Here is a 27,543-nt window from a genome sequence, read left to right as displayed (position 1 = left end):
GGTTGGTCCGCTAGATGGCGCTGCCATAGGCCAAACGGATATAAACTGGCTTTTTTAAAATAGGAACCCCAATTTTTATTACATATTCGAATAGTACGTAAAGAAATATGAATGTTTTAGTTGGACCACTTTTTTCGCTTTGTGATAGATGGCGCTGTAACAGTCACAAACATATGGCTCAAAATTTTAGACGAACAGTTGGTAACAGGTAGGGTTTTACATTAAAATACAGAACGTAGGTACGTTTGAACATTTTATTTCGGTTGTTCCAATGTGATACATGTACCTTTGTAAACTTATCATTTCTGAGAACGCATGCTGTTACAGCGTGATTACCGGAAATACCACAGTAATGTAATGAATACTCAAAATGATCTCCGTCAACCTCAATGCATTTGACAATACGTGTAACGACATTCCTCTCAACAGCGAGTACTTCGCCTTCCGTAATGTTCGCACATGCATTGACAATGAGCTGGCGTATGTTGTCAGGTGTTGTCGGTGGATCACGTTAGCAAATATCCTTCAACTGTCCCCTAGAAAGAAATCCGGGGACGTCAGGCCCCGTGAACGTGCGGGCCATGGTATGGTGCTTTGACGACCAATCCGCCTGTCATGAAATATGCTATTCAATACCGCTTCAACCGCACGCGAGCTATGTGCCGGACATCCATCACGTTGGAAGTACATCGCCATTCTATCGTGCAGTGAAACATCTTGTTGCAACATCGGTAGAACATTTCGTAGGAAATCACCATACATTGCACCATTTAGATTGCCATCGATAAAATGGGGGCCAATTATCCATCCTCCCATAATGCCGTACCGTACATTAACCCGCCAAGGTCGCTGATGTTCCACTTGTCGCAGCCATCGTGGATTTTCCGTTGCCCAATAGTGCATATTATGCCGGTTTACGTTACCGCTGTTGGTGAATGACGCTTCGTCGCTAAATAGAACGCGTGCAAAAAATCTGTCATCGTCCCATAATTTCTCTTCTGCCCAGTGGCAGAATTGTACACGACGTTCAAAGCGTCGCCATGCAATTCCTGGTGTATAGAAATATGGTACGGGTGCAATCGATGGTGATGTAGCATTCTCAACAACGACGTTTTTGAGATTCCCGATTCTGCTACTGATGTGCGGATTAGCCACGGCAGCAGCGAAAACACCTACTTGGGCATCATCATTTGTTGCAGGTCGTGGTTGACTTTTCACATGTGGGTGAACACTACCTGTTTCCTTAAATACACTCCTGGAAATGGAAAAAAGAACACATTGACACCGGACATTGCTCCGGACACTGCGAGAGGGCTGTACAAGCAATGATCACACGCATGGCACAGAGGACACACCAGGAACCGCGGTGTTGGCCTTCGAATGGCGCTAGCTGCGCAGCATTTGTGCACCGCCGCCGTCAGTGTCAGCCAGTTTGCCGTGGCATACGGAGCTCCATCGCAGTCTTTAACACTGGTAGCATGCCGCGACAGCGTGGACGTGAACCGTATGTGCAGTTGACGGACTTTGAGCGAGGGCGTATAGTGGGCATGCGGGAGGCCGGGTGGACGTACCGCCGAATTACTCAACACGTGGGGCGTGAGATCTCCACAGTACATCGATGTTGTCGCCAGTGGTCGGCGGAAGGTGCACGTGCCCGTCGACCTGGGACCGGACCGCAGCGACGCACGGATGCACGCCAAGACCGTAGGATCCTACGCAGTGCCGTAGGGGACCGCACCGACACTTCCCAGCAAATTAGGGACACTGTTGCTCCTGGGGTATCGGCGAGGACCATTCGCAACCGTCTCCATGAAGCTGGGCTACGGTCCCGCACACCGTTAGGCCGTCTTCCGCTCACGCCCCAACATCGTGCAGCCCGCCTCCAGTGGTGTCGCGACAGGCGTGAATGGAGGGACGAATGGAGACGTGTCGTCTTCAGCGATGAGAGTCGCTTCTGCCTTGGTGCCAATGATGGTCGTATGCGTGTTTGGCGCCGTGCAGGTGAGCGCCACAATCAGGACTGCATACGACCGAGGCACACAGGGCCAACACCCGGCATCATGGTGTGGGGAGCGATCTCCTACACTGGCCGTACACCTCTGGTGATCGTCGAGGGGACACTGAATAGTTCACGGTACATCCAAACCGTCATCGAACCCATCGTTCTACCATTCCTAGACCGGCAAGGGAACTTGCTGTTCCAACAGGACAATGCACGTCCGCATGTATTCCGTGCCACCCAACGTGCTCTAGAAGGTGTAAGTCAACTACCCTGGCCAGCAAGATCTCCGGATCTGTCCCCCATTGAGCATGCTTGGGGCTGGATGAAGCGTCGTCTCACGCGGTCTGCACGTCCAGCACAAACGCTGGTCCAACTGAGGCGCCAGGTGGAAATGGCATGGCAAGCCGTTCCACAGGACTACACCCAGAATCTCTACGATCGTCTCCATGGGAGAATAGCAGCCTGCATTGCTGCGAAAGGTGGATATACACTGTACTAGTGCCGACATTGTGCATGCTCTGTTGCCTGTGTCTATGTGCCTGTGGTTCTGTCAGTGTGATCATGTGATGTATCTGACCCCAGGAATGTGTCAATAAAGTTTCCCCTTCCTGGGACAATGAATTCACTGTGTTCTTATTTCAATTTCCAGGAGTGTAACTATCTGGCGAACGGTACGGACACTTGGAAGATGTCGTCCAGGATACCGAGCAGCATCCATAGCAAACGCCCGTTGGGCATTTTGATCACAATAGCCATACATCAACACGATATCGACCTTTTCCGCAATTGGTAAGCGGTCTATTTTAACACGGGTAATGTATCACGACGCAAATACCGTCCGCATGTACTTATTCGTTTGCGACTATTACAGCACCATCTGTCACATAGCGAAAAAAGTGGTCCAACTAAAACATTCATATTTCTTTACATACTACTCGAATATGTAATAAAAAATTGGGGTTCCTATTGAAAAAACGCAGTTGATATCCGTTTGACCTATGGCACTGCCATCTAGCGGGCCAACCCTAGCGCCATCTGGTTTCCCCCTTTAGGCTAGACAATTTTCGTTCTTTGTAGTTTTTTCGTTTGATGCTGTTTTCGTGAGATATTTGGCCCGGTCACTTTCTGTGGACCACCCTGTACAATGTTAACCATTTTACGTACTAATTGATGAGTTCTCTGAACAAGATGTTTTCAAAGTCGTCGAAACCTAGGTGAAGCGATTTCCAGTAAACCTTTTATTGTTGCATCTGATTTTGGTGTTTCTTCACCTATTTTTGAACACGGAAAAAAATTAAATATAGTTCGGATACTTAATACATTGTGATTAGCTGTTTTATTTTTATGCCCACTAACATACTACGCTGATTGGCCGTCTTGTTTTAACACTGTGCTGATATTTACTGAAGTGGAGAGGGAGAGGGTGGGGAACGGAGTAATGGGTTCTCGTGTGGCCTGTAAGGATGACGTAATAGATAAGGAGCAAATGACTTCACACAAGCTAAATTGGGGGAGCGGGGGATGCTGTCCTTTCGCCATCTTGGATTTCTGAATTTCCCGCCACCACCAGTAACTGCAGCGTCGCAACAATGATGCTGACCAACGGTAGAACCCTAAAATATGCCTCATAGAGAATGTTGATATATCACTCTCACGTTATATATTCCAATCAGAATTAGGATTATGATGTTATGCACTTCTGTTGTCTGCAATTTTTTCTTTTCCTTGTAATATTTTCTCATGGTTTCATGATGAGACTAATTCTGGGGTTTTACGATGGTTTTCCTTGTTGACAAATAATGAAGTATTAACATTATCTTTTTCTAATCTGCTAGGAGTAATCCTATTTCATGTACCTCATCCACTCTTCTCGCTGAATATTCACGTAATTCTTCACCCAACCTACAGAACGTTCACCACAGTGACTACGCTACAAAGTAGCCACTTCCAATAGGTAGTGCACGTCTAACCTGTTAAGGAGAGCTCTACGATTCCCTACGTGACTACAAGAGTCAAGATTGGCTTACTAAATCGTAGTAGAATCGTTAGAGGTCCTAATAAGAATGCTGTGGTCAGCTCTAGGAACATACCAATTGCATTCGTCCCCAACCTACCAACTGTTTGCCAATGGTGCACCATTAGACGCCTAACGTTGTATCTTTCAGTATCCGGAATATTCAACTTCTGTCCCAGTCTACAACTTTCTGAAAGGCCGGCAACAGTTCCAACAGATGCAGTGTCTCGTGATGACTTAGATAAACTCTCAGCAATTTGCATTACCTCGAAATTGCTGGTAAGGCATACAACGACAGCCGTGTGGATCCCCTCATTTGCTTTATACCCATGTGTTATGATCGTGACACTCTCCGCTATTCATCTTCGATCGAGGATAAATTATCCATGTCATGCGGATCGGAAGATTCAACGTCGTTGAAGACATCAAAGTACACCAGAGGTGACGCAGCCTTCGTCCCAGGTTTTCCATCTATGTTACCAACCAGAGTAGCAGCTTATAGTCTGTCTAACATGCCCAACGCTGTTCGTTGTTGTTTCCAGACAGCAGGAAATTTCCTCTGCATTCACATACAGCAAGCACAATTACTATACGGTTTCCACCACATATAACTAGATAGTAACCCTAAATAAAGTAATAATTACAACATATTAATGATAATAATCGAAGCAGAAGAAAGGGCATCTGACCTGGTTCTACAATTAGAACGTCAAATTCAATTACTAACATGATGTCCCTGAAAAGATGCTGGATAAAGGCCAGGAAAAAAATAAGAATTATAGAAATTAACATGTCAATTACTATAACTGTTTTTATTATGGAAATTATAGTTATTTTTCGTTTGTCCTTTCAAATAGCTTCCGGTACCTCTAGTTAGCTTTGACTTATTTTTCAGCTTATGTTCTCGAAACGTCTTCAACATCTCACCTCGAAGCCTCTTACGGTGAATTACTTAGACCTGAGCATATGAGTGTTGTTCTCCTGTCTAGTGCGTGTAATTGCCAGGTGATTAACAGATTTCGTGAGATCCTTTAGGTATTGGGCTGACCATCGTGTTTTCGTTTCTCGGATCAGGATTATCGTGTGAAAGTTTCTTGTTTTAAATCATGAGTCAACCAGGCGTGTTATATGCCAGTATTTCCACCGGGTATTAGCTATTCGTCCATTCTGTCTGATGCTCTATTCTAGTAAGAAGAATATTACGTAGCATACTGGCAGAAAATAAATACCTCGTGTTCAATTAACTTACGGGACCGCAGCCGGGTGACGTCGTCGGTAACCGCAGATATTATGACAAGTGACCACCCGTTCATTTTCAAGGCAAATCTGCAACAAGTAAACGTTGTGCAAATGAATTTAAAACATAGGCTTGCAGAGCAAGGTGGCCACCAGTCGAAATGTCGGCGGTTGTCTACGACATCACCCGGCTGCTTTCCCGTAAGTTATCTGAGCATTGTAAACACCGTGGAAAACTCATACACATCGATAACTGTTCTGGCCTTTATTGCCATCTTCCTTGTGTAGCGGCTGAATCCAAGGGGCTTTCCAATCTGTGCTTATGGCTTTCACGTTTTCTTATAATCACAATGGGGCTTATTGTCCGGCAATTACGAGTTTTCCTGTTATTTTGAGCATCTTAGCAATCACGCGTTCATCCTTCTGCACTTTGCTGTTTTTGAGGTGTAATATGATGATTTGTATCTCATCGTGCGTCAGTGGAATTCAACCTTGGTTCGGGAACGAGTCGTTGAGTTAGAATTTTTCTGTAGAAGGTCCAGTGTTTTGCAGTTTCTCGAACTTCAGGGTGTAAGAGTTAAACTTTGTGTTCGTCTTCATTGTTCCGTCTTTATGAAGTGAAAAATAGTGGATGGTTTGTAGTTGGACGGTTTTTCCCTAAAGGTACTATAGAAATTTCGCTTGTTGTTTTGTTTGAAGAGGTTATTGATTTCCTCCTATTTACAGTATTGATAATTGTGTTTGATTCGCTTGCTTGTTTTGAACGCTTGCGTCGGTATTTCTTAGAAGTTTTGTATATTCTTTGGAATTTGGTGTCTTTGACAGTTTTACCATAGTAATTGCCCTCTCTAGGATCCACACTTTCGTGTAGCTAGGCCGAGCTCCCTTGCTAATACTTCAACGATCTTCAGTAGCACCGTGCTATTTCTTGTACTCTGGGTCGATGGGTGGTATTTTATTTTTCAGATTTCCTTTTTTCCCCATTTGGCCTGAAGCTCACTTTGGTTTGTGAAAAATCGCACCTTCGTGGTTTCCAAAAAGAGTTTTATAATGATTGGTACACGGTAGACTTGGTACGCACTTCTACAGTTCATTGGTGATCTCCTGGTGGTGTTTTCCTGCTCAAGGTTCAGAAACTGTGTCGACAATAGCTAAATGGCGTTCTTGTGATTTTGTTCTCAGCCCATTTGCGTGACATAACATTGTCAAGAGGGTTCTTGAAATGTGTTCGTTCTAGTTGCGATCTGAACTATTCGACTCTGTTTTTGGTGTTGGTTACTAGCGAACGTGCGTCCATTATTGTAATACCCTGTCACTACAGTTATTATTATTATTATTATTATTATTATTATTATTATTATGCACTGCCGGACAAATCGCAAGACTGAAAAATAATTAACGTAAAGTAATGAAATTTCGGGAATACATTTATCTACGTAACATATTTATGTGATTAACATCTCAAGATCTCAGGTTAATGAAAGCACGAGATAATCCACTGAAAATGTGAAATACTAGTACATTAATGAGATGTGTAGCGGCTAGAACGTTGACTGAAAACATACAAACTTCCATTGTGTTGTACAGGTGCCGGGTGTCAGTCTGAAGGATAGAGTTCCAGCCCTATTCCTGTTGGTCGGTCAATACAGCGATCGGTACTGCTGTTTGTGGTTGACGCAGGAGCTGCCGTTCGATGATGACCGATATGTGCTCGACTGGAGACAGATCTAGCAATCGAGGAGGCCAAGGCAACATGTCGACACTCTGTACAACATATTGGGTTACAACAGCGTTATGTGGGCGAGGATAAACCTATTGGAAAACACCTCCTGGATTGCTGTTCATGAAATGCAGCACAGCAGGTCGAATCACAAGACTGATACACCGTTTTGCAGTCAAGGAGCGTAAGTTAACCGTAAGAATACTCAGACTGTCATACAAAATTGCACTCCGTAACTCCAGCTGTAGGTCCGGTGTTCCAGGACGCAGACAGTTTGGTTACAGTGCCCCGACTGGTCTTCTAACGAAAACACGACCACCACTGGCACCGAGGCCGGAGCTGCTCTCATCATAAAATACAACGGACGTCCATCCTGTTCTCTAAAGAGCTCTTGCTTCACCCCACTGAAGTCGCAAATGCCGGTGGTTTCGGTTCAGTGGCGTCTGGCTCGGAGCTGTCCTTGTAGTTACCCATTTGTAACAGTTAGTTGTGTCACTGTGGTGGTAACTGCTACTCAAATTGCTGCTACAGATGCTCACGCCATAGCGATACGCCGAACACGATGGTCTTCCCTCTCTATAGTACGACGTGACCGTCCCGAGTCCGGACGTGTTGCGAGCTTACATTCTCGTGACCATCACTGTTACCAATCATGTACAGTGGCTATATTCCTGCTAAGTCTTTCTGCAGTAACGCAGAAGGAACATCCACGTTTTCGTAGCCATAATACACATCACTTAGGTGTTGATAATAGCGTCTTTATCGTCTTAAAGGCATTCCTGACTAATATCAACTCACCCCGTCCAATCTCAGAGGAAACTAATTCACGTTACTGCAAGTATTTAAGGCAAACCTGATTTACTTCCTCATAGTGGCGCTACTACCGCCACTGTTATTGGACAGAGAGAAATTTGAATAGACGTCACCTTCCAGATATAGAAACACGCCTACCAACTTTCGTTTATGTTACCCAACATCATCTTCTTACTGCGATTGGCTCTGAGCACTATGGGACTTAACATCTATGGTCATCAGTCCCCTAGAACTTAGAACTACTTAAACCTAACTAACCTAAGGACATCACACAACACCCAGTCATCACGAGGCAGACAAAATCCCTGACCCCGCCGGGAATCAAGCCCGGGAACCCGGGCGCGGGAAGCGAGAACGCTACTGCACGATCTTACTGCGATTATTTTTATGTCAGTGTATGTAGCTCACCTGTTAAGCACACTTCAGGCTGTCTATAGAGTTGATTCTGAAGGATGCCTGGCTAGAGCTGAGAGACGGATTGAAAGACCTATTCTTACCAGATTAAAAAAAATACAAAACGTATAAAGAAATAAATAATGCTACCCTACGGTTACTTTTCCTTTTGCGTTACAGAGCATCCAGTTTTCTTTTTTTTTTTTTTTTACCGGCTGACAGTACACCTTCAACCCAAAAGAAAGTAATAAGGAATACGAAATTAGAGGACGAAAAGTATCCGCAGGGCTATATTCGAAATATATGAAATGACGCAGTAAACTAGCACTTCCATGCATAAATGGGAGAGATGCTGTCTAATCAGTACAAGAATTACCATTTTCCGATGTTCTTTGAATGACAAAAATATGACGCACAATTAAGAAAACAAAGATATGGTAACTGTTTTTCAGTTATAGTTCAGAATAAACCTATGAGCCCAATTTCAAATTTATATTTATAGCAAAATTAGTTTTAACTCTTGAATACTTTTTCAGAAGCTCAGATTCGCTGAAACGGCGCTAATCAATCTCTCAAACATAAATAATGTATGAGAGACCACACGGACATGCATCGCAACATGATCAATTTTACGTGTTGGCAGCGAGGAACTGCGCTACCGTACTAGCTGCTGCTACGGCCTGGCGATGGACCTGCTGGAGAACGTGGCGCAGGAGTTGGAGTTCGACTTCCACCTGTACCTGGTGGCGGACGGCATGTTCGGGACTCGCTACTCGTCGGCGGCCGGCGAATCCGAGTGGAATGGCGTCATGGGCGAGCTCGTCTCCGGAGCTGCGCACATGTCTTTCGCCGCCCTCAGCGTCTCCAGCGCGCGCTCTCAGGTATTCATCCACATCTGATGACTGAAACATGTTCACATGGTGCATTTATCGCGTGACACACTGGTATGCCTCCTAATATCATGGCGGACCTCCTTTCGTCCTGCTTAGCCCAGCAACTCGACTCCAAAAGTGGCTAGAAGTCCCCTGCAGATATATTAAGCCACGCTGTCCCTATAGACGTCCATAATTGCGAAAGTGTCGCCGGTGCAGGGTTTTGTGCACGAACCGACCTCTAGACTATTGTAGACGACAAGGGGTTATTTTTAGGAAAAGTGGTGCGAAATTGTGATTTAGTGTGTTTCAGTGTGCGATGCGTCAGCCTCACAGCAGACGGCGGACAAAGGCTGGCCGGCGCGTTGTGCAGGTGACACAGTTTTGCAACGAGCGTTAGTATGTGTATACGTGCGCGGTAGCCATCAACAGCCAGAACCCAGCATTAGCAGAATTACGCAGGCACGGGCCACGTGTGGCGCGGTTGCCTTAGGCAACTCATCGAGAACATTCTATTAAACACGGCGCCGCGTAACCGGCGAATTCAGCAGCAGTCTGCACTATTTAAGGGCCTCAGAGGTGGGCGTTGGCATCGGTTCGACCGATTGGTCGTTCGGTCGCTGCTACAACGTCGTCATCAGAGACGCTGTGCCCGAGGACCAGCCGGCGGAGGGCATTGCCCGCTGCTGCACCAGCGACTCCCGGCATCGTCACGAGCTGCAGTGTCTGCAGGAGGCGTGCTCGGCCGGGCCTTGTGCTGCTAACCTCCTACCGCCTGCACAGCTGCTGACCGAGCACGGCGTCGTGTTCCCCAGGCTGCGCGCATCAGCACGTCTCCACCACAACACGAGCGGTGGGGCTGAGGTACCGGAAAATGTATTGGAAGAACCACCAATAAAGGGGAAGAGTGCTAAAAACAGCCACCTTCTTCTACCCAGCCACGCCCTACAACCCCGACCACGTCACCCGCGCCGGTCATCCTATTATACTATGTACCATAAAGGTTTGATGAGATTCATGCCGGGTGATGTGGGTGTTCAAATCATTCACTCGAATTTTGGAGAATGTTCTTCAAATAAATTATGAACAATTGTGGTCCGGTGACATGACAATGTTATTTGGGAACATGAAGTCCATTAAAGGCTGCACATGGTCTTTAAATAGCCCAACATAGCCGTTTCGAGTCAATCATTGTTCATTTGGATCAGAGGACCCAGTCCATTCCATGTAAACACAGCCCACACCATTATGGAACCTGCACAGTGCCTTACTGACAACTTGGGTCCATGGCTTGTGGCAACTGCGCCACAATCGAATCTTTCCATCAGCTGGTAACAACTGAAATTGCTACTCATCTGATCTGCCCATGGTTTTGTCGTCATCTTAGGTCGAACCGATATGGTCACGAGCCCAGGAGAGGCGCTACAGGCGATGTCGTGCTGTTAGCGAAGCCACACGCGTCGGTCGTCTGCTGCCATAGCCCATTATCGCCGAATTTTACTGCTTTGTCCTAACGTTCGGAGTACGTCCCACATTTATTTCTGCGGTTATTTCACACAGTGTTGCTTGTCCGTTAGCACTGACAACTCTACGCAAACGCCACTGTTCTTGGTCGTTAAGTGAAGGCCGTCGGCCATTGCGTTGTCCGTGGTGAAAGATGATGCCCGAAATTTGGCATTCTCAGCCCACTCTTGACACTGTGGATCTCGGAATATTGAATTCCCTAACGATTTCCGAATTGGAATGTACCACGCGTCTAACTCCAACTACAATTCCGTGTTCAAAGTATGTTGATTAACGCCGTGCTGTTATAATCACGTAGGAAATCTTTCCACACGGATCACCTGAGTACAAATGACCGCTCTGCCAATACACTGCCCTTTTGTATCTCGTGTACGCAATGGTACCGCTATCTGTACATGTGCATGTCGCCATTCGATGACTTTTGTCACCTCAGTGTATTCCACGTTCATTGTGTTTTTCAGTGAGTATGTAACAGCGTAAACAACTGGCACTTTGTACTGAAACATGAAGATACAATAATGTGAGACTCATGTTGAAAGTATCTTTTAATAAATAAATAGTAGCAGCTATAGCGATATTAATTGTAAATTAAGGTACATAGTATTCATTGCAGTGATATATAACTGCATCTATTGTGGGACTCTTATCGTTGCGTGAGGCCAGTTCGCCACTACACATAATAGTAAATACAGAGATACAGTTTCATTCACTTCCTCATCTCTATCGAGAGAGGTGGTGAAGCTAATGGTCTCGTATTTGGGAGGGCTCTGTTTCAAATTCATCTCCATTCGCATAACTTTAGAATTCCAGGAAATCACACTGGTGCGCAAGACGTAAGGATGAAAGTAACTTTCGTATGATGTGTCACTGCCGATAAATACAGCTCGATTAAATTTGATCCGTACACAGGAAGAACTGCTATAGTATAATGCACAAGATAATTGATAGAAATACGCAATGAGACGAACAGAAATCATACTTTTATTCAAAGGCAATAATTACATTGAAGTCACCGCAATTTATGATTTTCCCCTCTGCATTACAAAAGGTGGGCCATAGTTATTAACAGGGTGTGTATCACCAGTGACGGTATTGCATGTTCTGCAACGTGCACCCAATCTGGCCACGATGTTGGCAAGGAATTCTTGTGATAGAGGGTTCCTTCCGCTACCAATCCGGTTGAAAGTTGCTGGATAGTCGTTGGTGCACGTGGACGTGCTTCAGAACGTCCCCCCTACGTATCCCACACGTGATCGGAGGGATTTAAGGAGGAGGAACAGACAGGGCGGTGCATTCGCCAAACATCCTCTCGCTCCAAGAGCTCCTCCAGCTGCGCAGTTCGATACGGTCTTCATTCTTTCTTTCTTTCGCTAGTGCCTTTATCCCGCGGTTCCGCAGGGTCGGCATGGTTAAGTACGGATTTAGCAAGGTTAATGGTAGGGGGTGACCGCATGCCCTTCCTGCCGCCACTCCGTACCCCTCGGAACAGAAATAGTGTACCCCAGCTGTCTAGCGTAATCCATGAAAGAGCGTGAACGTGTCCAGATGTCTGTGAGTCGTGTAACTGAGGCGGGAGGTGAGGACAAGTCCAGTACTCACCTAGTGGGATGTGGAAAACCGCCTAAAAGCCACATCCAGGCTGGCCGGCACACCGGCACTCGTCGTAAACCCGCCGGGCGGATTCGATCCGCTGCCGGCGCGCCTACCAGAGTCCAGGAAGCAGCGCATTAGCGCTCCCGCCTAACCTGACAGGTTGATGCGATCGCTCACCGTCATCCACAAAAATGAAGTCAGGGCCGGACATATCCATCACCTGGCAAACAGACGGAAGGAATACAGTCTCACAATAACCGGTGATTGAACCGTGTTCAAAGACTTGGAGGTAAGTACGCCGACGCGACGTTATGCGTCCGCACACCATAACGCTTCGACCACAAGCGATCATGTTCGGTAGTGTTCCTGAGTGCATTACGTGTTCCCATCGGTGACCGTACGAGGGTATGTCCAGCACTGTCGAACACAATCATTGCCACGGCTCGCAAACATATACATTTGCAATTATCTCGCAAACTCCTCGTTTGCTGACCCGTGTTTAATGGTACGTCCTGGCCTTTATCCGTGTCTATGTTCGCCATTAACTATGATACATCCTATGGAACGGTACTCAGTAGTGTCTTAGTAAACCTTTGCAGATAAATACTGCGAACTGTTCTTAAGAAGACGGCCATTGATTTATTTGCTCGATTTGTATTTCTATAGCTAGGGCAACATACCTCGTTATCTCACTGTGACTGAGGGATAAACGTGGCGTCTCTGCTATTAGCTTATTAACTTTGTAGTATCTTTGGCTGTCGGGTGTTCTGCCGGATAGCAGTGTCGTCCATGCAGAATATTTTGATGACATGATTCGTCGTTTTCATCAGGTACTACCTGAGACTGCTGGTCGAGTAGAACGTATTCCTACGGTGTCCCCCCATCCATGGTAGTCTCTAGGCGCTCAGTATGCAGTCTGTTCTAACTAGAATGGTCGTGAGACGTTACTTATTCGGACCGGTGCACCTGGTCGCGAGCTAGCTCTCCGTTTTCGGTACCGTGCATCTGACAGCGATCTAGAATTCTTTTCTCGTTATGGCGAACGAAGTGCTCTGTTAGGTATCGTTCCCGATGTCCACGTTCTCAGTTTCCTTTTCGTTGAGTTCTGCTTTTGTAACTGTTCCAATGTAGTATTTCAGGTTTTGATGAGTGCTTCAACAGTTTCGCTACCTTTATCTGTACTGACACTCGTAAAACACTCTCCAAGTATCTGGGGGTCTGTGCCAGAACCCTCGTTTTCTTCATAGATCGTAGTATGATTAAGTTCCAGTGCTCGGCGGTGGTTCATTTAGTTGCCTGACTCAGTTGGGTGTAGCTCTGATATTCTTGGCATCTGACGTCCATTGTCATAGTTGTTTGGTCAATGTACGACAAACCACATTGCAATGGATATTATATATTTCTGGATGTCGTAAACGGCGATCATCTTCCACATTTCCCAGTAGTCCTCTTATTTTGGTATGTGGTATTTCGGAGAAACCTGTTGACCTTGTCAGAAATAGTTCAGGCAAGCCTCAGTCTTTGTTCCTTTCGCTCTTATTATCTGTCCTGTGGCAGAGGGGTTGGTTTAAAGGATTTCTAAAGCTGTTTGACCTAGTATTCACTTTCGCAGGAAACTGAGCGTAGATGCTCTATTTCGGATGTCAAATTATCTGGTTCTGACTAGGCTTTGCTCTTCGGACCAGAGTCTTCTTAACTCCATTCTTCAATGCTTGGCGACCTCAGCTGCTATTTTACGGGAATAATTCAGAGTGTTATGGTTTGCGATGCACACTGTGGGCAAACGAATTATCTGTTCTCCTTTTGAACACTACTTCAAAACGGCAGCTGACCATCCTTCTCCAGTTCTATGGTGGCTTTACATTTGGGTGGCGTGAGTTAAGATGTTCCAAAACTCATCGAACATGTCCCTACCATGAGGCCAGATCATAATGGTATCACCCGTATATGTGAAGAAGCATGTGGGTTTGTATCTAGCCGTATGTAATGCTTCCTCCTCAATTTTTTCCACAACCGGACTGGCAACCCTGGACATGAATGGGCTGCCTGCTCGCGATATTGATCCCCATACAGAATATATTTTGAACTCAATACATCCCTGAACAGGACCATTTGAGCATCGTCAAATTTCTCTGCAATCGGTTCGAGTGCGTTTTTCAGGTAAACAGGAGAACCATATCAAAAATGACCATTACATCAGATCCTATGATACGTAGCTGCTAGAGACATTGCAGAAAGTCCTGGTTCTACTTAGTTCAGACCTGACCAAGATCTGCGCACCACGAAAGCAACCGAGTCTGCTCAGGGTTCCGGCTTCAATCACCACTGCGCCATTCCGAAAGGTGTGTGAATGAGGCGGATGTATGCTGAAGGCTATACACGCGGGAAAACGTGAAGATGTGTTTACAACGCACTGTGACTATTTTTGAGAGGCGAATATTCCAGCATACTTTCAAATTTTGTAAGCAGGATTGTATCACTAGTGTTTATTTGCAACCTTTTTGTTTTTGTATCAGAGCAATAACTTTATTACTTAATTAAAAAGATACATTACGTAGTGACAGTGCAGTGAGCAGAATTACAAGAAGCTTTACATACAGGCATCTAACATTAATGTGTGATGTTTATAAACGTATACGCATTTCATTTAAGAATATGTAATATATCTGCAACTATGGTTCGTAATACAGACAAACACATGGAGGTACGCAGATTACAATATGAAACTCCAACTGTGAATTTTATAACAGAAAAAAATAATCAAACATACTGTTGAAACAAGTATTGACATAACTTAAGCAGCTTGCTTGTGGCGTCGAGGATATCGCTCTTGGGCTACAAATTTTTTAGAAGTCTTGTAAATTCATGTATTACACACACAGATCATCGGACCAGGTGGTACACTGTACGTGTATCAGTTCAAGTTGGGGCTAAAGTGGTACACTAGGAGCCAAAAGCGAATGGTCTGCCAAATGCATTGCCAGAAAAAGAGTAGTACACCCTTTAAGATGTTTCCAGTTCATTCAAGACTTATTGTTGTAATAGTGCATATGGAGTACATGAAATGATTAAATTACAGATCAATAGCACAAGCGGTTCTTAGGTACCACGTATCGATCGACCTATGCTGAAACACCCATATTAGTGTGTGTTGCAGCCTTCACAGGCTACAATGAAGGCGCTGAGTGGCATTCAGTCGATCGTACAGACGGCGAATACTGTCCTGGGGTCCGTTATGCCACGCCTGCTCGACCTATTCACATAGATCTGTAACAAATGTTGGTTCACGAGTTGTACGACGCACTTCTCGTCCCACCAAATCCCACACCTGTTCGACTGGAGACAAATCCGAAGTTCGTGCTGCGCAGGCAAGTTGCTGCATGTCATGCAGAGCATGTAGTGTCTGTGGGTAGTGTGTGGGAGAGCATTATCATGCTGGAACAACAAATCACCTTTTCATTCCAAGATCAGCAAAAGAACGGGCCTAACAACATTCTGCACGTACCGAGCGCTGGTTAGCGTCCCCTCCAGAAACACCAAAGGTGAACGAGATTCGTAGTTCATCGCAATCCAGGCCATAAGGCTTCGGTTGGGGTCAACGTGTCTTAGATGAATTCACTCTATGAGACAACACTTACCAGGTCTATATCGTATACGTAACCGATCATTACTTGCGTGCAGGCAGAATCTGATTTCATCGTGGAAGACCACGGCACGCCATTCCATCTCCTAAGTTATCCTCAGACGGCACCAAGACAGTCGTGCCCGTCTGTACTGTGGCTTGAGTGGAAATACGGACTAGAGCTGTGAGTGCACGTAGTCCCGCTACTAATAACCGGTTCACAACAGTTCGTATGGACACGTATGGCTCACAAGCCCCCTAATCTGTTCTGTGGAAGCTGTACGATCTGCCACTGCTTCCATTACAGTACAACGATCCTGTCGAGAGACTGTGCTACATGGGCGTCCAAAACCTCGTCTACAGTGGTGAGGATGTTCACCTGTCACTGAAACCAGCATCGTTGCCCAACTGACGCAGCACGTCCAAGTTGTGTGGCAATTTTCCGAAAAGACCATCCCATCACTTGGAAGGCCACAGTTTTGACCCCTTTCAGATTCGCTTAGTTGGCTGAAGGAAACACGAGTGCTTCTCCGTGGCATGGTTTCCTTCTTGTTTCAAACGTTTGCATCACACTGATCCTTCTGGCTGTTAGCATTCCCTGTTAAAGGGTAGACACAGATAGCGCTCTGGTAGCTGTTACGCTATCTGTTCGTGGACGACGTTGAAACTATTATCAGTGCCATCCCCCAGATGGCATATGCCGTCATCGGATTAAAATCTACGTCGTCTTACCAGGTGTAGTAATTATTTTTCCGGCAATGTAAATCGAAATCAGTCTTCGGTTGTGCAAAGCGCTGGAATCTCTCTGAGAGCTAATGATGAAATATTTAAACCGCTGAAGCATTTTCAGTCATATGTGGCCCACAAATGAATGTCTTGAGATTTGAGAAATTTTTCGTGTTATGAACTTGATGCTGATCTTAACATTTCTATGAACTTGATGCTGATCTTAACATTTCTTTGATAGCATCAATCTTGTCCACCGCATCCGTTACCAAATGATTATTCCCTTCCATCGAGAACTGTAATGAATTCAAGTAACTGGTAATGGTGACCATAAAAGATTTTTTCACTACTCTACTTAACATTAACTCAGTTTTTGCCCTAACGGTTGCCTTCAGTTCAGCTATCGTCATTTGTCAGAATTCCAGTGCATCATGTCATCTTTGTGGCTGAGTTGTAATGAGATTCCAATGAGTGTTTTTCCATCCTGTAATAGTGTGATGGCATATTAAGCTATTCGTATGGCTTTCGAACGATAAAACAAGTAAACCAGTTCCTATTCCACATTGAATGATATGTGTTATCCATATTTTTCTCTTTTTTACGTCAAATGTGTAGATGCCATAGTATTCGTAATGCAGAATACCTATTTGAGGATTATGTATACTGCTCGGCATGTTACGTGGAGAATGTGTAGCTCTGCTGGCGTCTGGCTGCAGCCTTCGTTTCTTCTTCTTCCCTTCCCATCAGCCTCTCTCACCGCTGCTCTCGGAGCGCAAGGAAGGAGCAGGGCATGCTCACTGGCACTCGCGGACGGCTGTTTGGCCAGGACTGACCTAGACTGTATAGAGCGCAGAAAGTACACAAAGAGGGTATCCCAATATGCCTAATTACCAACAACATTGGTGCATCATCATACCCAACAGGAAAGTACTTGAAGAAACTGCTGTTCCCAACGGAACCATATTCAGCATATCTGCAAGTTGGAGGACTTCTCGCAATGTCTCAAGCAATTACGTATCATGGAATGCAATATAACAGTCATTTCTTATGTGGTTTCCATGCTTAACAAGGAACCACTGGAAAGCTCACTGGAACCGATTGCACATAAATTTGACGATAGTGTAATGGACTTCTTCAGACATTTACTGACTTCAACATATTTCTTACATGTAGGCCAATATTATGAGCAGACAGAAGGTATGTCAATGAGCAATCCCCCATCTCCAGTGTTCACCAATCTTCTCACCGAGAAATTTGAGGAGGTAGAATTAGAAGCTGCTAGATACAAAGCGATACGATTCTCCAGATTTGTGGATGATACTTATGTCATCTGACCTCACGGTATAAATAGGTTCATTAAGCTTTGGGGACATCTTAGCTCATACCACCCAAATATAAAGTTCACCACAGATCTCGAGAAGAATGGTCAGCAGCTGTTTCTGGATATACTCGTCAGATGGAGGGCAGATGGGTCGTCTGGGCATAGTGTTTATCGCAAACTAACACACGCTGACTTAAGCTAACAGCTGTTATCACCCAGAGCAGATGAACGAAGTTTGTAAGTCATTGGTCCACAGGGTACACAACTTGTCAGGCCAAGGTAGTTTGGCATGAGAAATTAAAAAAAAAGTCCTGCTTTTTTATTATCTTAGAAAAAACTGGTGTTTACAGTAGGGATAGCAAGAAATTAAGTCCATGCCTTCAGCAGTTCCAGCTCAACACAGTTCTGAGGTATAGGCTCTAACTCACTCCCTGGATCAGGAACTAAAATAGGAAAGTCTAGAACTCGAAGAACTGTTGCTTACTATGAAGTCTAACTTCTCGGCATGACACAGTCTTCTCCGATGGCACGTCGACGAGCGCTTAAGTGATGAACTGCAAACAGTCAGCTCCATGACTCGCCAGCTCTCACCAATGAGAACTGTCCGTAGTGGTCCCTGGGCCGGCTTAAATTGCCTCCATCCGGTCCATCTCTTCGAAAATGATACAAATGGCTCTGAGCACTATGGGACTTAACTGCTGAGGTCATCAGTCCCCTAGAACTTAGAACTACTTAAACCTAACTAACCTAAGGACATCACACACATCCATGCCCGAGGCAGGATTCGAACCTGTGACCTTAGCGGTCGCGCGGTTTCAGACTGTAGCGCCTAGAACCGCTCGGCCACTCCGGTCGGCTCCATCTCTTCCTGAAGACTTTCAGGAAGAGATGGAACGGATGGAGGCATGGTTCTAGGTACGGCCAAAAATCTCTTTCTGATGCCAGGTGAGGTACCTGGTGGTCTGTAGCTCTCAGTGCGCATCCTGACGGTCTGGATTTTTACTTGAAGTTCCCGCATGGCTGTTATGGAATGCGCGAGCGTCGCCTACCTTGATCCGCACTTCGTGACTGTCGTCAGGTTGCGAATGGTGCCCATGGTCACCATAGTAGAAATAGAGCATCTATTCTCAGTCTTCTGCCGCCAAAATCAAACAGATTCAGAAAACCTTTCAATCAGCCACTCTGTCACAGGATTGAAAATAAGAGCAATATGAAGAACGAAGTGTGCCTTGCCTGACCTGTGTGGGATTTATTTCTGCCAGGATTCTCAAGATGCATAACATCAAGTGTACGTTCCTTCCATCTGACAAAATAAGAGAACTAATGAGAAATGTGAAAGATGACTTCGGTTTACGAAATGCAGGAATTTATATATACATTCACAATGTGACGTGTACATTGGCCAAACAACTGGGATTGTATTGTATTGCATGTTAACCGGGAACCTAGAAACGACGGAGAGGCTCCGTCCCCACCGCAGCCGCAGTGGTCCACAACCCCACGACGACTACCGCAGTCCACTTCACCCCTCCGCCGCCCCACACCGAACCCAAGGTTATAACAACTAAGATAATACACATTAGATGCCACAAACATTAGAGGCACATCCTGCTGACACAGGCTACTAAATCCCTATTGCCAAGCACTGTTTGGAACATCATCATACCATGATATATGAAGAAAGGATGGTTCTAACAAAGACGTCCAGATACTGACACAGATTTATAAGAAGATCGATTGAGATAAAGGTGGCAGAAAACGTCATAAATCGTAACACGGGGTACCAACCCAGCAAACCCTGGGATCCTGCATGGGACTTGCTAGAAATGCAATAGTTGCACCATCAGAACTCAGTCAAAAGAACTGAGAACGTAGACTTGGGGAACAAGCTTATTGCCAGGTCCACCAGAACGCCAACGGAACGTCCCATGACGACCCTAGTGGGAACGGACAGCAGACGGAACGCCTAGAACCAACCACGTAAGAAGAAGACCGTAGGAATAAATATTGGACCTCTTCCACTGCACTATTAGTCACAAGTAACAACTGATGGAGACGACGGGTCACGTTGACGTAATATTGTGCGTGGGCGACACTGAATCCGACAGAACATCCGACACTTCAAGATGTCAACGGTTCGCCGGGAAAACCTGAATAATTACAATTTTGTAATAGCTGACACGACGATTTTTCAGTAACTTAAAATAAAAGTTTATTTGATGAACAATTTATTGAGTATCGCTCTAATTATTGACTTGCTACCAATCGGAGATACTTCCCCCAAGAAATGTCTGTTAAGAAGCAATAAAAAGCATTGAATCTCATCACCTGAGAGTACCACAATTTCTTGGCAGCATTATCTACTCTGCTGGTTCTCCACCTCTCTTACGTACCGGTTTCTTCACTTCTCTTTAGTAATTTGATAAATACGGCACCGTCATAATCTTTTCCTGCTCTTCGACTGTTGAAATGTTCGTCTATTATCTTTTTGACAGTTTATTATGTCTAATTAAATGTCCAACAAGCTGCCTTCATATGCTTCCCTTAGATTTCCATTGACGTACCCCCTCATCCGCTCTTTCCAGAACGTCCATTTGTTCTCATGTCAGCAAACTTTGTTTTCGACGTAAGTCTCAAGAACAACAGCTAACTGAAAGAAAATAATCACAGTACATAAAACGTTCACAGCCATAAAAATTTAACTATTTCGTATCCACTTTAATGCCACAGTATCGTTTCAGGTGATTACATGTACATAAGTAGCACTGACTATAAGGGACAGTCAAATGAAAACGAGACAGATGGAAAAAAGTAAGCAAAATGTTTATTGTTTCAAAAGTAATAGCCATTACTGTTAACACATCTAACGAACTGTGAGACAAGAGGAGGAGGAGGAGATTAGCGTTTAATGCCCCGTGGGCAACGAGGTCATTAGAGACGGAACACCAGCTCGGATTATGGTAGGATGGGGAAGGAAATCGGCAATGCTCTTTCAAAGGAACCATCCCGGAACATGCCTAAAGCGATTTAGGGAAATCACGGAAAACTTATATCTGGATGGCCGGACGCAGGTTTGAACCGTCGTCCTCCTGACTGTGAGTCCAGTGTGCTAAACACTGTGACACCTCGCTCGGTGTGAGACAAGACTTTCAGTGCATCATCATAGAAAGAAGTTTGCGGCCCGTACACATGTTGCCAAGCTTGTTTACATTACGCTGCAGAAGTTTCGCTTTGAAACCCTCACAAATCTTCCTTGCAGTCCCTATCTCTTCCATGCAATTTTTATATTTTTGTGCCGTGAAGAAAGACGTTCCTGGCCGTCTATTTGCTTCGGATGAAGAGGTGCACTCCTAAGCGCAGTAATGATTTCGAAGACAACCGCAAACCTTTTCAATGAAGGCACTGACAGTCTAGTCTCACAGTGGGATAGATGTAATGAGAGTTATGGCGATTACTTTTGAAATAATTAACAGTTAATTACATTTTCCCATCTGTCTCGTTTCAATTTGGCTGCCCCTTATATTTTCGCACCGAACTTCAGTTTTCTTTATTCCTTATGTCCATGGACGTGCTTTCAGCCACTATTATTCAGATAAAACATACGAATGCAATGTAAAGATTTTTTGCAATTAACATTGAAGACGCAAGATGGACCTCGGAACGAGTCCTGTCGTTCAAAAAATGGCTCTGAGCACTATGGGACTTAACATCTATGGTCATCAGTCCCCTAGAACTTAGAACTACTTAAACCTAACTAACCTAGGGACATCAAACACATCCATGCAAGAGGCAGGATTCGAACCAGCGACCGTAACGGTCACGCGGTTCCAGACTGAAGCGCCTAGAACCGCACGGCCACACCGGCCGGCTCCTGTGTTTCATTATGATATACTGTTGAGTAAGATTGCACTTATACTGATGTTGAAAGCACATGGTACCAACTGGTCTCTTTCATAAGACTGTCTTTTTGTTGAAAATTGCGTACCGTCGGGAAACATGGTCGTCATGAAGGGGTGTACGTGTTCTGCAACAAGTGTACGATACTCCTTGGTCGACAGGGTGCCTTATACGAGTTCCACTGGGGCCATGGATGCCCACGTGAATATTCCCCAGAGCAAACTGGAGCAACCGTCATCTTGTCTCCGTCCTGCAGTACAGGACTCGAGGAGCTATTCCCCTGGAAGACGAGGAATTCGCGCCCTCCTATCGACATGATGAAGAAGCCACTGGGTGTAATCAGTCCATGCAACGCTCTGCCATTGTGCCAATGGTCACGTGCCCATGTGATGTTAACATTAGCAAATGCATGGGTCGTCGGCTGCGGAGGCCCATCATTAGGAATGTTCGGAGCACTGTGCGTTCAGATAGATACACCTGTACTCCGCTCAGCATTCATATCTGATGTTAGTTCTGGTACAGTTCGCCGTCTCTACTGTTTCACCTGTCTGCCTGTAAGCCCCCGGTGGCTGAATGGTCAGCGTGACGGATTGTCAATCCTCTGGGCCCGGGTTCCATTCACGGCTGGGTCGGGGAACTTTCTCCACCCAGGGACTGGGTGCTGTACTGTCATCATCATCATCACCCTATCTTCCTCATGGACTGCAGGTGGCCGAAGTGGCGTCAAATTGAAAGATCGGCACCCGGCGAACGGCCTGCCCGACGGGGGGGCCTAGCCATACGATTAAATAAATAGATACCTGTCTGACCATCCTACGACGTCCGACATATGTAATAAGGGGTGGCCGCCCAACCCCACGACTTCTGGACGTGATTTCACTTTGTTATCTCTACGTGTTAAAGACACTCACCACAGAACTCCTCGAACACCCCACAAGCCATGCAGTTTCCGAAATGCACATGACGAACCCGGGCCATCACAATCTGCCCTCGGTCAAACTCAGATAGATCGCTTGCCGTCCCCATTCTACACACTGAGAGCATTCTCTCTGGCATTACATCCACCGCGTGTCTGCCTGACTACCAATAATTCCTCGCCAGGTGACGCTGCTATCGCCTGGAGGGATTTCTATTGATAGCAGGTAGTAGATCGGTAGTCATAATGTTCTGGCTGATAACCATATATACAGGGTGAGAACAACTCTGAAAGTATGATATGAGCTGAATCGTTTGTGGGACAATAGTTGCATGGGACAACGGGGTTTTTTTATTGCTAGGTGTGGTCGCTTCAGAGATATGAAGGTAATTTTTTTTTAATTGGGTGCTATAGTTTGGTACTTACTTTCTGATAGCTGATATCGAGACAATGATGTGTACAGTAAGGTCTTTGAAGGTCACGAAGGTCAAGAAGGTGGCATAAACGTCCATTTACAGAAGTTGCTCGAAGTGATGACCATTGGCATCAATGCAGTCCTGCAATCTTCTTATCCCGGTTTGAGTGGTATTCCTTATCACTTCGGAACTTATCGAAGCACGTGCTCTCACAATTCTCTCTCCCATAGATTCAGATGTAGTTGGAACGTCTTTATCACCAATGTCTTTTACGAATCTCGACAAGAAAAATACAGAGGCGTTAAGTCTGGCGAACGAGCCGGCCACGAAACATCTTCTCCGCGTCCAATCCAACGATTTGGGAATTGTCTCTGCAACTCATTTCTAGCCACCAGCGAAAAATGTACCGGACACCCATCGTGTTCATACCATACTCTGTTTCTTGTTCCTAAAGGTATTTCTTCCTATAACAGACCTAATGTTTCTTGTCCATTATACTTATCCGGGCTGTTATGCCGTGGTCGGTTGAGGAATTTTGTCTCAATTCCCAACGTTTCGTCTCCGACTGCGGGAGACATCTTCAAGGGGGTCCGTAGGTCGATAGAAGGTCCAACACACCCACTGGCTCGCTACTGACTGCCGCTAAATTCCGTCTCCGCGAGCTCCCGCGCCGCGGTGTGACGTCACGTGTTTTGAAAACGTCAGTGCAGTTGGCCGCTGTCCGTCGCCGTCCCGTCGATCGCCGTTGCCATCACCCAGTAGTGGACGGGTGGTACACATCTTCTGTAACACCGGCATCCATATACCGTTTAATTTCACGCCCTCCTCCTTTCGGTTGAAATTATTTGGGTGTTTAGCGATTTCGATTGCCTCCCTGTAGAGCCTTTCGTAGTATCCGCCTGTGGCCGCTAGTACTTGCGTCTCCTCGAAACGAATATTGTGGTTCCCTGGCTGGAAAGCATGCTCCGCAACAGCTGATCGTTCCGTTTCTCCTCTTCTACAGTTTCCCTTGTGCTCTTCCAAACGTTTAGAAACCGTTCTTTTAGTTGTACCCACATAAACATCACCACAGCTGCATGGGATCCTATACACTCCAGCTTTTTCCAAAGTTTTGCGAGCGTCCTTGGCAGGCTTAAGGTATTCCTGTATCTTCCTGGTGGGCTTGTAAATTACGGTAATCTTCCGCTTCGTCAAGATCCTCCCTATTCTTTCGGTTACATTTTTAACAAACGGCAGGAATACCTTAGATTTTGCAGTAGCCTGTACGTCAGTATGGTTTCTGCGTGGCTTCTTCAACGCACGTTTTATTTCGGCGGACGAATATCCGTTCTTCATTAATGCATTGTGGAGATGTTCCATCTCAGCGTCGAGCAACTCAGGTTCACAAATATTTTTAGCTCTGTCCGCTAACGTCTTGATAACACCCCGCTTCTGTTGTGGATGACACGTTTGTGCTGTGGAGACATGGTAGGGAAGAACTAAGCCCGTTTCACGAACGTCTAAACAGCATAAACTCGAGAATTCAGTTTACAATGGAGGAGGAGGTAGACGGCAAATTACATTTCCTCGATGTGCTTGTTTTTAGAAACGAAAATGGTAGTTTGGGCCACTCAGTATACCGCAAACCCACGCACATAGACCGTTATTTGCACCGGGATTCGAACTACCACCCACAAGTCGTTAGCGGACAGAGCTAAAAATATTTGTGAACCTGAGTTGCTCGATACTGAGATGGAACATCTCCACAATGCATTAATGAAGAACGGATATTCGTCCGCCGAAATAAAACGTGCGTTGAAGAAGCCACGCAGAAACCATACTGACGTACAGGCTACTGCAAAATCTAAGGTATTCCTGCCGTTTGTTAAAAATGTAACCGAAAGAATAGGGAGGATCTTGACGAAGCGGAAGATTACCGTAATTTACAAGCCCACCAGGAAGATACAGGAATACCTTAAGCCTGCCAAGGACGCTCGCAAAACTTTGGAAAAAGCTGGAGTGTATAGGATCCCATGCAGCTGTGGTGATGTTTATGTGGGTACAACTAAAAGAACGGTTTCTAAACGTTTGGAAGAGCACAAGGGAAACTGTAGAAGAGGAGAAACGGAACGATCAGCTGTTGCGGAGCATGCTTTCCAGCCAGGGAACCACAATATTCGTTTCGAGGAGACGCAAGTACTAGCGGCCACAGGCGGATACTACGAAAGGCTCTACAGGGAGGCAATCGAAATCGCTAAACACCCAAATAATTTCAACCGAAAGGAGGAGGGCGTGAAATTAAACGGTATATGGATGCCGGTGTTACAGAAGATGTGTACCACCCGTCCACTACTGGGTGATGGCAACGGCGATCGACGGGACGGCGACGGACAGCGGCCAACTGCACTGACGTTTTCAAAACACGTGACGTCACACCGCGGCGCGGGAGCTCGCGGAGACGGAATTTAGCGCCAGTCAGTAGCGAGCCAGTGGGTGTGTTGGACCTTCTATCGACCTACGGACCCCCTTGAAGATGTCTCCCGCAGTCGGAGACGAAACGTTGGGAATTGAGACAAAATTCATCAACCGACCACGGCATAACAGCCCGGATAAGTATAATGGACATGATATTACCGGCCGTGAAAGTCTACATTTTACTAATGTTTCTTGCAGGAATGTAGTGTACTTCCTACCACGAAGATTTCCTTAAATGAAATAGGGGTCTATAATTCTGTCCTGAATCCCACACCATACATTCACCGACCACGGGTTTGTTGTTCAACTTGCCGCAGCTAACATGGATTTTCAGTTGCTCAATAATGTATGTTATGCAAATTAACATTTCCATGGTTCGTGAATATAGCCGCGTCAGTCAATAAAATCAAATTAATAAATGTGTCGTCCTTCTGAATCTGAAGTTGAGCCCATCGGCAGAATTCAGTGCGCCGCATTCAATCCGTTCCAGTTAATTCTTGGAGCAGACTGACATGGTAAGGATGATACTTATGGCAATGCAGAACATGAACAACACTACTGTGGCTCATGCCAGATCCCCTTGCATCTGACCCGAACTGACACAAGGATCTCGAACAGCAGTGACAAGATTACCAATTTCCGTTTCGTCGTTAGTAACTTTCCTTTGCCGGATATGTTTCCGATGCGTTACACATCCAGTTGTTCTCAGTTAATCATACACATATTTAAATGTACGACGTGTAGGGTGAGTACGTTGAGGTTATCTTTCAGCGTATAAGTCTCTAGCTCTTACTGAATTTCGTTGACATTCTCCGTAAATGAGAAGCATATCGAGATGTTCTTCGAAAGAATACACCATTCACATTCGCGCTTGATTCGACGATACTAGTTTTACCGCTTCTATTAGCGTTGTATTGCGAAACCGTCGACTGGTGTTTGCATGTCAATGGCATGTTAGATGGATGCGTCGTAGTCGGCGAATATTTCCTACTTGTACGATATACGAGAGAAAATTGTCAGAGCATGTTCTTCGGTAAGTGCCGAAGTGATACGGAATACCACTCAACCCATGATAAGAAGATTGCAGCACTACATTGATACTAATGGTATCGAACACCTTCTGTAAATAGACGTTCATGCCACCTTAGTCAGTTGACCTTACTGTTACGTATCATAGGATTCGTCTTAGCCGGCCGGAGTGGCTGAGCGGTTCTAGGAGCTACAGTCTGGAACCGCGCGACCGCTACGGTCGCAGGTTCGAATCCTGTCTCGGTCATGGATGTGTGTGATGTCCTTAGGTTAGTTAGGTTTAATTAGTTCTAAGATCTAGGGGACTGATGACCTCAGCAGTTAAATCCCATAGTGCTCAGAGCCATTTGAACCATTTTTGATTCGTCTCGATAGCCGCTATCACAAAATAAGTACCACACTATAGCATCCCATTTAAAAAACAAAGTTCACCTTCATATATCTGACGCGAACCCACCTAGCAACAAAACACCAACGTCATATTACGGCCCCCGTTGTTCAAAAAGTTAAAATGGCTCTGAGCACTATGGGACTTAACATCTGTGGTCATCAGTCCCCTAGAACTTAGAACAACTTAAACCTAACTAACCTAAGAACATCACACACATCCATGCCCGAGGCAGGATTCGAACCTGCGACCGTAGCAGTCGCGCGGTTCCGGACTGAGCGCCTAGAACCGCTAGACCACCGCGGTCGGCTCCCGTTGTTCAACGCAACATTTGTCCCACGAACTTTTCAGCTACCATCATACTTTCAAAGTTATTTTAGGTGTCAAAGTTAGTGACTCACCCTGTGTATTATCTTAACCAGGTGTCCATGATCTGTATAACATCTACCACACGAAACTGACAGCGATATGCAACAAGAAAACAACACCAAAAAAGTGAAGAACGTGGAAGATATGCTCGGATGTAAATGTAACTTTGTAGACATACACACGATCGTCGGGTATGTAAATGATTGCCATTTCTGTTTTCTGTGACATGTAGAACTGC

The 27,543-nt window shown here is 45.5% G+C and overlaps 1 protein-coding gene across 1 annotated transcript in view; it reads left to right on the top strand.

The window, feature by feature from the left end:
- The window catches only part of LOC126298239 (glutamate receptor ionotropic, NMDA 3A-like), an 821,644-nt gene that overhangs the window by 122,548 nt on the left and 671,553 nt on the right, over window positions 1–27,543 (top strand). The window contains exon 3 of the mRNA XM_049989544.1: window positions 8,822–9,059. Coding sequence (XP_049845501.1) covers window positions 8,822–9,059 — 238 coding nt within the window. The remainder of the gene's footprint in view (window positions 1–8,821; window positions 9,060–27,543) is intronic.

Source organism: Schistocerca gregaria, chromosome X (assembly GCF_023897955.1).
Source record: "Schistocerca gregaria isolate iqSchGreg1 chromosome X, iqSchGreg1.2, whole genome shotgun sequence".
NCBI classification, from domain to species: domain Eukaryota; kingdom Metazoa; phylum Arthropoda; class Insecta; order Orthoptera; family Acrididae; genus Schistocerca; species Schistocerca gregaria.
The sequence above is the reverse complement of the archived record's forward strand: the minus strand, read 5'-3'. Positions and strand labels throughout refer to the sequence as shown.